This window comes from Mixophyes fleayi, chromosome 2, assembly GCF_038048845.1.
Source record: "Mixophyes fleayi isolate aMixFle1 chromosome 2, aMixFle1.hap1, whole genome shotgun sequence".
Taxonomy (NCBI): domain Eukaryota; kingdom Metazoa; phylum Chordata; class Amphibia; order Anura; family Limnodynastidae; genus Mixophyes; species Mixophyes fleayi.
The window spans coordinates 336,608,760-336,623,291 of NC_134403.1; the positions used below are offsets into that span (position 1 = coordinate 336,608,760).

At 41.2% G+C, this 14,532-nt stretch overlaps 1 protein-coding gene across 2 annotated transcripts in view; it reads right to left on the reverse strand.

Annotated features, from left to right (window-relative positions):
• Nucleotides 1–969, reverse strand: part of LNP1 (leukemia NUP98 fusion partner 1) — a 41,684-nt gene extending 40,715 nt beyond the window's left edge. The window contains exon 1 of one of the 2 annotated variants that reach the window (XM_075197000.1): nucleotides 662–969. In XM_075197000.1, coding sequence (XP_075053101.1) covers nucleotides 662–820 — 159 coding nt within the window. In that variant the 5' untranslated portion in view covers nucleotides 821–969. The remainder of the gene's footprint in view (nucleotides 1–661) is intronic. The other variant, XM_075196999.1, reaches the window with a different exon arrangement.
• Nucleotides 970–14,532: the final 13,563 nt, after the last annotated feature.

Here is a 14,532-nt window from a genome sequence, read left to right on the forward strand (position 1 = left end):
CTATTTTTGCAAATAATGTAAATGCCTTATTTCAATAGTTTTTCAGCCGAGTTAACTTTTTGTAGCTTGTTATGACAGAAACACAAGTGTGGAAGCATTTATGGACCAGTAGAATGGTATTTCAGACACACAATAGAAAATTCAGAACACAAAGGAAGACAACTGAAGAGAACTAAACATAAGTATGGGATTCCAACATGCAAGGAGTAGATATCATATTATATGAAATACAATTAGACTTGCCATGTACTCAGGTTTTCCTACAGCAGTCTCATGTTTCCCCACCTGAAATGTTTAACTCACAATAAATATGTTCCCACAATTCAGACTCCTGCAGCACCATACTAAAAGGACAGATTGGAATAGGTTCCTATAACTGTCTTACTTCGTTTGTGACCCAAATGGAAGTTTTGATGGATTTTATGGCCTGGACAAACTTCAGGTGTGTCTTGAGTGTCCGATTTTATTCTTTAAAAATCGTGGGAGTCCTAAGTACAAAAAGTAGATTTATGGTTCATTAAATGTATTTACAAAACCTTCTCAAGTCTCTCTCATAAATAATGAGTTATATTTCTAGTTTGTCTTTAACTTTTTCATGTCAATGTTGAAGTGTTAGCTGTCAGGACATTATGGTGAGATGGCTCCGTGTAAGGAAACCTACCGGGCAAGGTAGAGATGCTCTCCTTTCCGACAGAGCGCAAGACTGGCGCTTTCTGTGACCCCTGGCATCTTTCTCATTCTCTTTAATCCCGCTGTGACCCCAAAAGCTGCTCATCCATTTGGCAAAGAGGATATCATCATCGTCTTCCTCGTATTCCATGTACAACTGGCCCAAGTTGGGTGATCTCCCACCAGCACAGAGAATGGCCAGGACAAGTTGTTGAGTGTTCCTGACAACTACAGAGCTGCAAGCTAGTGAAAGGTTTAGATCATTTTAAACCACCCCCCTCTTAAGCTGACTTTAAGGAGGGTGAAAAAAAACCAACTAAGCAGCAGTTCTAGCCACGGTCTTTATATAAGCCAATCCCTTGTAATCTATTTATCATAGGGGCAGGCAGAGGTTTTTTAATCTTTCCATTATATTGATTCCAAAGTCACACAGCCTAAAGGGTGCGAACTGCAAGTGCATTGTTTGGTCCAGCTTCCCTGCTGTCTGCTGCATCTATCTGTCGATAGCTGTCAAGTTTAGCAGACAAGAACATGCCTTCAAGGTACAGTATGTGCTAGGATTTCAATGAGGCATCAGCTATGAAAATTGGAACGGACGTATTGACAATTGCCAGAAACTGGCAGAGTTGTTGTGGAGAATTAACAGGCACAGATGAGTGCCCAACCAGTGTGACAGCTATTACTAGAGATCTAAATAAAACTTCATGTGAAATCTGCTGCACAGAGACAAACAGCAGCCTCTTCCCTTCTTCCTCACTCAATTGATATGTTATTAACAAGCACGAAAGCTGGCTCAGAACTTAATGAGCTCTTAAGTTTGGAGCAATAACACTGAAAAGCATTTTAGTGACTCAGATCCAAGTGGCAGCTACTTAAAGTCCTCAGTCTATGTACTGATATATCAGGCGTCAGAAAATAGATTATAAGCTGTGTGATACAGGGACACAGATGCACAGCATATTTATACCACATGGCCCATACATAGATCACAAAAATGTCCACTTTACGTATCATTTTAAGACATTTTGGTCTGGGATTCAAAGGTAACTCAAAATAAGTTTTCCTTTAAAATCTTTATGCTGGATATAATCACTTACTAGAATTATCTATATTCAGCCTTATTTTCTCATCATAATGTGTGAAACAATTGAATCTGACAATTGATGCCTTTTGGAAATTTCAATCCTTTTATGTGCCCAACACAATTAGGTACAGTTAAGAAAACTGGTGTAAAGGTGGCATTGTCCATAGCAAACACATGCTTGATTTAATTATCTAAACAACAAAAGAAAAACGTGAGTTGGAATCTAATTACTTGCTATGGGTGACACCACCATTTCCCTTTCCACTGGTTTTCCTAAATATCTGCAAATATGTCACAAAGGCAGAATTAACACTATTTTGCACATTTTTCCATGTTAGTGAATGATCTTTCTAAATAAAATAGCCAAATAAGGGTAATATAGATATGTTAACATTAGGCTCCCCGTTAATATTACATAGAAAATTGTGTTCCTTCAAAGAACAAGTTTACATACACGCTCAAGCCCCACAGCTTGCACTGGCAGAGAGCAGCTCATGAAAGTTATGAATGATTAGACTCCTATCTCATACATTCTTTCATCCTGTTCTTGTTATTATAACTGTAAAAATGACAAATGTTTATGACCGAGATGGAATTCATAAGAAAGCGTGAGATGAATAGAGGAGCACAGGAATAAAACCGTCCGGACTGCATGCCACTCAATAATGTCTGTTTAAGCTGTAACCGGAATAGTGCCACTGAATTACTTGTATTTAGAGTTGTGACTGCCACAGTTGCTAGTGGCACACTATCAGGGCTGCCATCAGAATTCGTGGGGCCCAGTACAAATGAAACAGGCAGGGCCCCCCCCCTGTGAACACCCCCCCTGATGAACCCCCTTTCCCGGTGAACAAACCCCCTGGTGAACACCCCTATCCCCCCCAAGAACAACCACCTTAATTAATGACATTAAGGGAGAAAATAACTGTTATCCCTCAAGACCTCTAGAAATACAACGTACCCCATTATCATACTTTTTAAAAATGATAGTATCCGCACGGAGTTAGGATAAACCTCATTCCTATAATTATTACAATATTTAGGTGCTTCTCCCATTGTCACGGTGACAGCCAGGCTGGAGACGTCGGAGACTGGAGGAAAGGACAGCGGGCCCCCTGGTAAGTGTGTACCGCTGGGCACCCTGGTGAGCCCAGGCCCGGTACAAGAGTACCCCCTGTACCCCCCTGATGGCGGCCCTGCACGCTACATGGCCTGCAAATTTGAATGCTCCACTTCCCCTGTTTTTTTTTTTTCATTCTTGGGTGGTACATGGGGGCCCACAAAATTTTGCTGTGGGACTCACAAATGTCTCCTTAAATCCCAGCTTGTATTAATTTATTTTAATGGGCACATTGAATAAACATAAACAGAATAATTGTACAAGAAAAAAACAGATACGATGGACTTGCTAATAAAGAAAGCATTAAAAAAGTCATAAAACACCATTAACAATCAGTACTGAAGACTTATAGAGACGTTTGTGTTATATATGGCTCGGTATCATGATTCTCCCTTTGTACAGCTTAATAATCAGCTGGAATTCTATCACACCCAGAGTGGCACATAACCAGTGATAAAAGATATGCATGTTGGCACTTCTAATGCTGTACTGGAATGCAAGGGCTAATGTCAGCAGACTACATGAACATTACACAAGTAAAACACTTAGATATACTTTTTATTTTCTAGAAATTAGCAACAATAGTTAATGCTGTTCATATTCATCTAGCCAAAAACCTTCCTCATTATTTATACTAGGAATTTTTTATTATGTTGTTGTTGATAAGGTAGCCAAAAAATACAAACATTGCATGCGTGTCAACATTATCATTTGGAAAATCAACATAAAACAGATCACATTCCTGACCACCCATAACTATAGCCAGATCTACAAAGACCAAGTTGATTTTCTGTTAAGCAATACACCCTTTGGGGAGCCTAGGTCACCAAACGGGTGAATTGCATTACAAGGAGCTTTAGCTCTGCTTCTTTGTGGCTAGTACCTCCCCCTGGATCAGCCACCAATGTGTACTGCACTGATGATCTGTTCCCCACCTACCATTCCCTCCATGCCCTTTATTTTACTCCTCATTCCCTCTCCACTCATTCCACTTGCTCTTCACACAGACTGGTGTAGGGACCAGAAAGCTTTCTTCAAGGATCGGTAAGTGTCTTGGGGATGTGGAGGGGTGTATTAATGTTATGTGGTGATGTATATTAAATCTGTGTGGGGACTGGTACTGGGATATCAATGTTATGTGGTGACTCTACTAAATGTGGAGGCTAGTTGATGTTATTAATGTTATGTGGTGAATCATTTTAATTGTGGGGCCAATAATGTAATTATTAGCTGGTGGGGCTAATAATATATTTTATAGCCATTATATGCAATGAGGGATATCTCAGGATATTTCATGTCAAAGCTGGTTGGGGGTTAAAGGACTATTTATTAAATGTGAATTATATTAATTAAATGAGACTTACTAGGGGAAGGGGGCCTATTTATTAAACATAAATGCTATTAATTTAAGTTTGGGGTAGACATAATTATTAATTGTAGTTGCTATTGTCGGGGGTTGGATGGAGGGGAAGGGGTGGAGTGTTCACTTGTTGCTTGTCTGTCGGTCCAGGAGATAAATAATACTATATACACATCAGCCACAACATTAAAAACAGCTGCCTAATATTGTGTAGATCCCCCTCGTGCTGCCAAAACAGCTCTGACCCGTTAAAGCATGGACTCCACAAAACCTCTGAAGGTGTCCTGTAGTGTCTCACACAAAGACATTAGCGGAAGATCCTTTAAGTACTGTAAGTTGTGAGTTGGGACCTCCATGGCTCGGGTTTGTTTTTCCAGCACATCCCACAGATGCTCGATCAGCTTTAGATCTGAGGAATTTGGAGGCAAATATCAACACTTTTAATTCTAGGCCATGTTCCTCAAACCATTCCTGAACAATTTTTGCAATGTGGTAGGGCGCATTATCCTGCTGAAATAGGCGACTGCCATAAAGGAATACCATTGTCATGAAGGGCTGTACTTAGTCTGCAACAATGTTTAGGTAGGTGCTACACGTCATAACAACATCCATATGAATGCCAGGACCCAAGGTTTCCCAGCAGAACATTGCCCAGAGCATCACACTGACCCCGTCGGCTTGCCTTGTTCCCATAGTGCATCCTGGTGTCATCTATTCCCCAGATAAATGATGCACATGCACCCGGCCGTTCACATGATGTAAAAGAAAACCTGATTTATCAGACCAGACCACCTTCTACCATTGCTCTATGGACCAGTTCTGGTGCTCACATGCCCTTTGTAGGAGCTTTCGGTGGTGGGTAGGGGTCAGCATGGGCACTCTGACTGGTCTGCAGCTATGCTGCCCCATACGCAGCAATCTGTGATGCACTGTGTCTTCTGACACCTTTCTATCGTATCCAGCATTACCTTTTTCAGCAATTTGTGCTACAGTAGCTCTTCTACGGGATTGGACGAGACGGGCTAGATTTGCTATCCATGCCATCAATGAGCCATGGGAGCCTATAACCCTGTCGCTGGTACACCGCTTTTGGTAGGTACTAACCACTGCATACCAGGAACACCCTCCAAGACCTGCCATTTTGGAGATGCTCTGAATTAGTCGTCTAGCCATCACAATTTGGCCCTTGTCAAAGTCGCTCAGGTCCTTACACTTGCCCATCTTTCCTGCTTCCAACACATCAACTTCAAAAACTGAATGTTCACTTGCTTCCTAATCTATCCCTCCCCCTGACATGTGCCATTATAATGAGATAATCAATGTTATTCACTTCACTTGTCAGTGGTTTTAATGTTGCTGAATGGTTGATATCCCTATTCCAACCATGGCTCCAACATTCCAGGACCTGGTCAAGCAGCAACAGAGCTTAAGACACCAGCAGCAGGTAGTCAATGCTGCAAGAACAGGTAGGAGAGAAGCACAATCTACCAACTATCTGATTTTGGGTGAACAGAGAGCTGCATGCACCTGGCAAGGCCCCTCTGTTATAATGTGCTAAGTTCCTCCAATCAGGACTCAGAACACACTATTCTGTCACTCTTTTGGGGTTCAGCCTCACGTGACTGAGGCTGAGTGACTAAGAGCGATCTCACCAAATAAGCATTTATATTGACTGCAATCAGCAGAATCAACAGAGAGAGTTGTCAGTGATACCACTTTCACACTGCCACCCTGGCAATATCCCGGGTTTATGAACCCAGGATATTGCCGGGTGACAGTGCAGGACACCCCGGCATATTACCGGGTAGACCATATTCACACTGAACCCGGGTCTGCCCAGTTCTCCCTGGCAACATCACAAGAGGAGCTTTGATTGGCTCCTCTTGTGATTTTTTTTTTTTAAACTTTACAATAGGTTTTGGTGAGACCCGGGTTGATAAGACAGGGAGTGTTCCTCTTGATATAGTTAAAGCCTAGCATATGTATGTCTTAAAAGAAAAAAATAGAGCAAAATAGTCTCCTTGAAATGTTATAGGGTTACATATTATAGTCATTGCTGTAAATCTCCCCCCCCCCCCTCAAATAAAAAACAATATACTGGTATTCATACTGTTGTATGATAATACTGCAGGGCATTCTCATTTATGTTGGTCAGATTTTTCTAATAATTGACTTAATAACATTATAACTCAAATTTAGTTTATGCTCAGAAACTATACTGGTAGATTTGAGGTCTCTAGTTCCTTTATCCAGTCTAGTCATGGACAGGTTTTTGCAGTCACCTCCCTAAACTATACTCCATGCACAATTAAAGGTATAAAGACCTTAGAACAACTACATTCTCTCTAAAAAAAACAAAAAACACAGATTTATTATTGACTTTAATTATCCTCCTTAAAAAATGTATTTATTTATGTTTTACTTCATTTAATATACTTACATTAAAAGGCAGCTGGCACCATCAGGGTAGGTGTAAGAAATGTTGTTGCCTGGGTAGTAATTTTAATTGGGCCCCATATTCCTCTTCTTTCCAGATAAAAATCCAATACTATTATGAATTAGAGTTAAAAAAAAAAAAAAATAATTAAAAAAATTCAGGTTAAACTAGAATCATCGGAGCTGGAGCCCAGGGCAAATGCCCTCTTTACCTTGCTCAAAAAACAGCTCTGGTTACAATATGTTTATGGCTATGCGACAGGCAGAAACTCTTTTTCTAACTTACTCAGAGATCTGATTGGGAGGAAAAAATGTCCCATTCGAGAAGGGTTGCTGTAGCAGGAACTATGAAGGACAGCTTCATTAGCAAGTTAATGAATAATGCCACTATAAGTCACCAAGTCACCATGTCAGCCCTGAGAATATTAAAAACACAGGTAGCATATACATTCATTGTCCTTACTATGCCCTGTCAATCACCACATAAAGATGACAAATTAAATTAATACAGCCTGTCGAATTAGGGTTGACTATGGATTACACAGGATTGTAGCATTGTGATATTAAGTCGTATCTTGAACTCATTATTGAATACATTGGTGCTAGTTAATTTCTGTGACACTGGAGTCTGGGCTCCAGACATGTTCTGTTTATTCTATCTGACAGCAGTTAGGGACAGTCTATTTTTGTCTGCTGCCTTCTAACCCACATTGGAAAGGCATTTTGTGAAAGGGAAATGATGTCAGGTCTGGCTCTTCCAAATGTATTATTGAGTATGCCCATGATAAATGTGAATGACAGATGTAGGATTACTAATACAACTTTCAGAGATTTACTAACCTTGCAAAGGTTTTTGCTTATTGTCCTATAGGACACAGATGATACTTAGCTATTTTAAGAGCATATATTTATGTTGCATTCCACTTTATTTGAAAGCAGCTCTTCTCCCTGCACGCTCCTGTTATGCTTAGGCCATGTCTCTGTCCTTCTCTCTATAGTGTCTGACTTGTAGCCATATGTCCAGTTGGCTCCTACTGACGTCAGCACATGACAGGTTCAAAAGTTTTCTTAGTGCCTGAGCAACAGGTTATTTTATTATTCCTGTAGTAATCCGAATTGTTGCTTTGATCTCTCATTTCTGACCCAGCTCTTCTTCCGGCCTTTTCTCTCTGCTTGTGACCCTGATCCTGTTGTACAGAGCAGGATTGTGGCACAGGATTCTACACCTGGAGCGCAGGGAAGAGCAGAGGGAGTGTGCCAGACAGCGTGTTAGAACACTCTGTACCAGATCAAACCACCACGCAACAACAATATAGTCAAGCAATATAGTAGCAGAAGTAAGGCAAGCCTAGGAAAAGAGTCAACATCTTTTCAAGCAGAGGACAAATAGGACCGGAAGGTGGATAGAGGTTTGAGTGACCCTGTTTCAAAGAATAAACACTAGTTTCAACTACAAGCCGAAGCTAAGTGGTAGGGAAGCCCTAAAATGATGAAGCCAAAATGTCCAAACAGCTGTAAATTTAGCTTAGGAGTTGATGATAATGCAAGTGATGTATTATTTTTTCTCAACATACCATATTCTCTGAATGCTAGAAGAGAGTGAGGGTGGTACTGGCTTTTCCCAAAGCATACTCTCTGACAGTGATATGGCTTCCATTGGAAACTAGATAAGCTCTTAGAACAGAGCAATTAGAGCTCTTCACCTATAGCAAGACATCTCTCCCGTAAGGAGCGATATTCTCACAGGTTATCCCAGGCCTTGTACTCAGAGTAGTAAGAGCATATCTTTGTAACTAGGTAGCGATGGATTATGGAGGCCGGATGTAGTAGTACACCAGGCGGCATACTCAGTATAATCAGTAACAAAGAAAATAGTGGAGGGCAGGCAGCGAACAGGAAAATCAAGGTTAAGCCAGAAGGTCAGAGCGGGCAGTGAGCAAGGAAGGTCCAATAAAAAGCCAAAGAGTCAAGACGGGCAGCAGACTGGGAGAATCCAGGAACAAGTAGGGTCAGCAACAGGTAGTCAATCAGCAGATATAGGATACAGGCTAAACAGCAGGCTAAATGAAATTGCAGGGCAAGGACGCTATAGTTGGCTCAGTCTTCCCTGCCATTTAAACTAATGAGGGCCAATCAGGAGGCTCATAGGAGGCAAGACCCCCACAGTAATAGGTGATTGCAGTCACGTGACTGCAATCACAAACAGAGCATCCCAGCTGCCTAACAAGCTAGAGGCAGGGCAGCATCCAGTCTGCTAGGCTACAGCTGGGACAGGAAGACAACGTGAGCTGCGACGAGCAGCAGAGCGGCTCAGAGACAAGAGAAGTGTGGTAGTGGAAGCCGTCGCAATTAGCATGGCGGTTCATGACAAACACTTTCAGATTCATTTTTGTGTATTCTTAGGGGTATCTGGGCTGAGGCAGGTGGGAACACGACAGAGAGCCTGGCATACAAGTCTTGACTTTTAGCCTCTTTCCTACATTCAGGTGTCTAAAAAAAGGGTTTGCCGTCACTCTTTAGCGTAAACCACACTAAGTTGTGCACATGCTGGGATTCACCAACTGTCCTCTGAGAATTGTCTTGTTTCATCCCATTCCAAGATGCTGTTTTCAGCAGGAAGGCTCGTAGGCAACAGTTGGAGTCAGTTGCCCCCTACTTTGGGAGAAGATCAAATGAACTGACCTATGACCAGCAGACTACTGGAACATCGATAACCCTGGAAAATTATGTAGCATTTAGTAACCAGTCTGTCAAATCTAGCAGCCAGCGGGATCTTTAAAAGGATACGATGTTGTGCATCCCTTCATCACAATAGAAATGTTTCTCAAAAGCTAGATGCAGTTAGTACATTTTTTAGGTGCATTGTCTCACCTGGGTCCTAGTATTCATCTAGCCATGACAAATGGTTAGATATGATTGTGATTATTTCAATTTTGGCCACATTACTTTTGTGTCTCTCAGGTATCTGCATGATGAAGGAATCAATGACCATTGCAGTTGTTTTTAGGGCGGCTTTAACACTGTGAACTGGGAAAGAGTTTTAGAATGTGCAGGGATCTATCTTTCCAGGAGTTAAATAGTGACCCAGCGGAGAGGTATGAATATATATTATATCATTTGCGGCAGCAGAGTGTTCCTTCACCTTTTGCTATCTGAGCCAATGATTCTCTTTCCTGTTGGGAGATAACGCAGTGTAACACTGATCAACTGCACTTTCTACATAGCTGTGGCTGTAGCACAAGTAGAGGTACCAGAAACGAGAAACCCCCCCCCCCCCCCTTCATCAGCACCTCTGCTCCCACTAAAAGCCACTGTGCCACTGATACAATGACTGCATTACTGGTGTCACACTGCTCTTCAATCAATGTTACAGGAGCAGTGACAGACACGTGTCCCTCCTCCCACCTCCTGCATATTCTCTACATCAGCTGAAAGCAGTAATAGGCTTAGACAGGCATCTCACCTTGTGAGAGGAAATGCCCCGCTGGTCTGTCAAAGAAGCACAAACCTTTAGTTTCAGAGGGAAGACTGAGAGGTATCAGTTACATCTGTTATTTTGTGATGCTTTCTCATGCTTTACAAAAATATATACTGTACTATGATACCATAAACTTTATTTGAGTATAACCTAGAAAGATTGGGTCACAAAGGTAATAAAGGTGATCGAATAGTATTAGTTGCCTTCCACGAAGAATAAGTTACTGTGGAAACTAGTCTGGACAGAGGGTAGATATGTTAGTCTCCACTAAGAAAATAAAAGCAGTGAGTTATTTTCATTTGCCAATTTATCAAAGGGCGAAAAGCTACTCAAAATGAGCGTGTTCGCTGGTGATAGAGATTACAATTATTTCACCCTATACATCAAACTATTACCACCGACAGAGTCAAGTCCAGCAAAAAGAATCCAGGTCAAAGTCAAGACACAATATGAGTCAAATCAGCAGGACTGTAGACATCCATGTGCGTCTGGCATCAGGTGCTGATTAGCCTAACAGATGCGTACCAGTAGACACACCTTCAGATCCAGGTGCTTTCATTGGTTAGGATTTACACCAACAGCCAGATTGACAGGAGCTCCTAATATTACTCCTTTTCAATGAGCAGCCTCCAGATGGCCTTATGAGCTGTTTTATCAAGACTGACACAATGAAATACTTTGATGAGTTCTTTACCATGTGTGTTCTCCTCCATAGGTTACTAGGACTACACTTAACGGCAGACAAAGAAGCCCAAAGAACAAATAAACATAAACAAATGGTATGTGATCATATCACTCTTTGGGGCAGATTCAGTTGTAAAAAAATATTGTCGCGAAGTGTCCCGGAACGTGAGCAAAAGTGAGCATTACTTTTTACATTGCAGCAAATTGAATCTACCTCTTTAAGTGGCTCTGGGCAGCCTATTTATTATTACAACCTGATACCTTTGTTACCTATTTGATGCAACATAAATGGACTGATTTAGACTTAGGTGAATATTTTGTGTAGGTGCATGATGCATTGCAAGGGGTGCAAATGCAAACATCTTTTTGCATGCAATGCAAATACTGCATGCTACACACATATACTGGCCAGTTCTACTTTTGTATTGCATTTTAGAGTTGGACTAGGCCGTGCCCCCTTCAAAACTCTAAATTATGTTGTGTATTTTACAACACAAAATGGACAAAGGCCAGAATATATTTTGGACACTACAAGCAGTCAACCAGAGTATATTTGTGTTTTTGCTATTTCTAAATACATGGTTTATCATTAGCTTATTTATCAAATGACAGCCATTATTGTTGTTTAGGGTTAAATGTTGACTTCCAACTGTTCCTCTGCGATATGGAAGTGAGTAAACATATTGTAGTATATAATTTCTCTGATGGGCCTTATGTCATCAGTCAACTGCTGTCCCTCTGGTTAAAAAAGTGCCCATGAAATGGGTCAAAGTCAATACCAAAAGTATTAGTAGTTGACCAAGCATGAATATAAATGTTTCTCAGTTGCAGTTCTGTGTAGCCTGTGACAGATGGTATGAGATTTTCACAAGAGAAAACAATATCCTATTTGTGGCATACATACTTATATAGCCAGAGATTTGTACATTGGAAGTAGAAGATGTAATCCCAGCAATACACAAAGTCCTCATTTTACATCCTGAAAAGGAGCTAATCTCTGTTCAGACACATCAAAACACACACATCTACTGCTCTCAATATGCAGCAAGAAAAAAGCAAAAAAATCCTGGTTAAAATTAAGTAGACAGTGTTTTTAAAGTGATAACTGTATAATAACATAAAGTTACCCAATATACACAAATAGTTGGCATACTCATTAATATATCAATAATCAGTTATATACAATATATGCATACCCCCCAATGTTACAGGGCAAAAACCATAGGAACAAAAAAAATGATATCTCCCATCCATCCAGACTACGCCTGGTCCATCCAAACCACACACATACCTACTAGTTCACACACCCCAAACAGGCGAGTCCTGTGCATTTCGGGCCCTGAAAATCAGCACATCAGAGATAATGCATATATATATATATATATATATATATATATATATATATATATATATATATATACGGTATATATATATATATATATATATATAACTAACACATATATAATATTTATATGTAAAACTAAAATATATAATATAAATAATTATTATGAAAGATAAAGTGGTGTGTTGAGTGACAGGGGAGATGGAGCGAGGACCAAGGAAATGACAGCAGAGACCTCCAAACAAGAGGAGCTTGGCACAGATGAAGGTGGAACAGCACAAGAGTAGGGTTGGATAGACAGTATGCATGACAATTGCTGGGTCGGTCTCTATACCGCAAGAAGCCGCAGAAGCTTGGAACAGAGGTATCATGTGCTGTAGAGCCAGACAGAGACACAGAGGGCACCCACTGCATAGATAGACTGTAGGCAGGGCCACCTTAACTACTTTATGGGCCCCCGGGCAATGCAGTGTACCGGGCCCCTAAAAATATATATATATATATATATATATATATATATATATATATATATAAATAGTGTGTGTGTGTAAAAAAAATATATATGTATGCAAAAAAAACGTGATTATATATATAATCACTTTTTTTTTTCATATATATATATATATATATATATATATATATATATATATAGGGGCCCCCTTAACTTACCTTAAGTCCGATTCTCTTCTTTCTTCCGCGCCGCTGAGTCTCTTCTGCCCTCTTCCGTGCTGTGGTTGCAGTGAATGCTGAGCATGACATCACGCCCAGCATCACTGCGAGCACAGCAGGGAAGAGGGGACCAGGGAGGGAGCCGGATCACCGCTGATGTGACCGCAAGGTTTCGGATTCGGACAGGCCCCCCTTGCCTGCAGGGCCCCCGGGCACCTGCCCATCGTGCCCAATGGAAGAGACGGCCCTGACTGTAGGAGATGAGAAGGGCTATACAAACTTTAGACAGAGCAGCCGGTCTCACAAAGAAAGCTGCCCATTTGACAGAAAGTGTTGCCAAATTGACAGAGAAGGCTGCCAGAAAGAGCTAACGGATTACTAGAGATAGTTTCCAGATTAACAGAGAGAACTGTGAATCCAAGAGTAAGCTGCCAGTGGTCCTGTAAAAGCTGCCAGAGGAACAGGTCTATTCCAGGGGAAAAGGGGAAGTCCAAGTATAGCCCAGATGAACATAGGCCAGGACCATCCCAAACATCCAGGGAGAGCTCGGAGCTGTTCCAGATGTCTGCAGATTGTCCTTTTTCCTTTCCATTAATCCAGATTCCTGTTGCTACTATTGCTAATATTATAACTATATTGTGATTCAGAGAGCAGTATCACTGGAAAACTATTCAGGCATGCGATACATGCACCAGAGAATATGGAGAGACAGAGAGAGAGAGGGGGCAAGTTGGCGGATAAATTCAGAAATCCACACGATTTACATACCATTAATTTAAAGGTACTTTAGGTTTGAGCAAGCATGTATTTTATTAGTATTTGCTTACTATTTGTCTCTCCCCTGTTGCTATCTATTGGTATAGTTAATTTAAGGCTGCAAAATACTTTAACACATAAGCAAAGGTAATCTAAATGTGACACATACAGCATTAAGCTGTTTATTTTAAATTTTGTGGGCAAGAGAGCATGTGAGAAAAAAGCTGGATAGGGCGCCTAGGACAAGGTGCATATGAAAGAAAAGCTAGTGGGCAGGGGGCATGTGAGAAAAGATGGTGGGCAGGGGGCATGTGAGAAAAGCTGGTGGGCAGGGGGCATGTGAGAAAAGCTAGTGGAATGGAGGTAGCATGTGACAAGAGCTGATGGGTACGGGTGGCATGTGTGAGAAAAGGTGGTGGGTATTGGGGGACATGTCAGTGTGTAACAAGTGATTTTTTTTTAGTTTTGTTTTGTTCTGAAATCTAACATTTGGAGCCTCCCCCTCTAGATATCCTGTGTTTGCTCCTGGGCAGCAGTGAAGCCTGGACAGCATTCTGCTTCAGACTTCAGCACATCTGGACATCAGTGCATCTTACCTGCCGGCCAGGAGGAGGGAAGAATTACTATTTTTATTTTACAAATGTCAAGTGTGTGAGGGGCTAGGAAGTGGGAATTGGGGAGAGGAGGGGCCGTAGGCAGAAGTTTTGCCTAGGGTGGCGAGAAACCTTGCACCGGGTATGCTAATTACCACATAGCTTTCTCAGAGGAGATCTTGTGGCATCACAAGGATGACAGCTCCTCTTCCCAACCCTAAAAATTAGTCTTCAAATTATTTTCTTGTTCTTGACTGAGGTGTTAATTCCTATAATCTACACTTGTGACATGGTACAAAAATATGTGTGAGGTGTAATCTGTATAACAAAGGATAACAAAA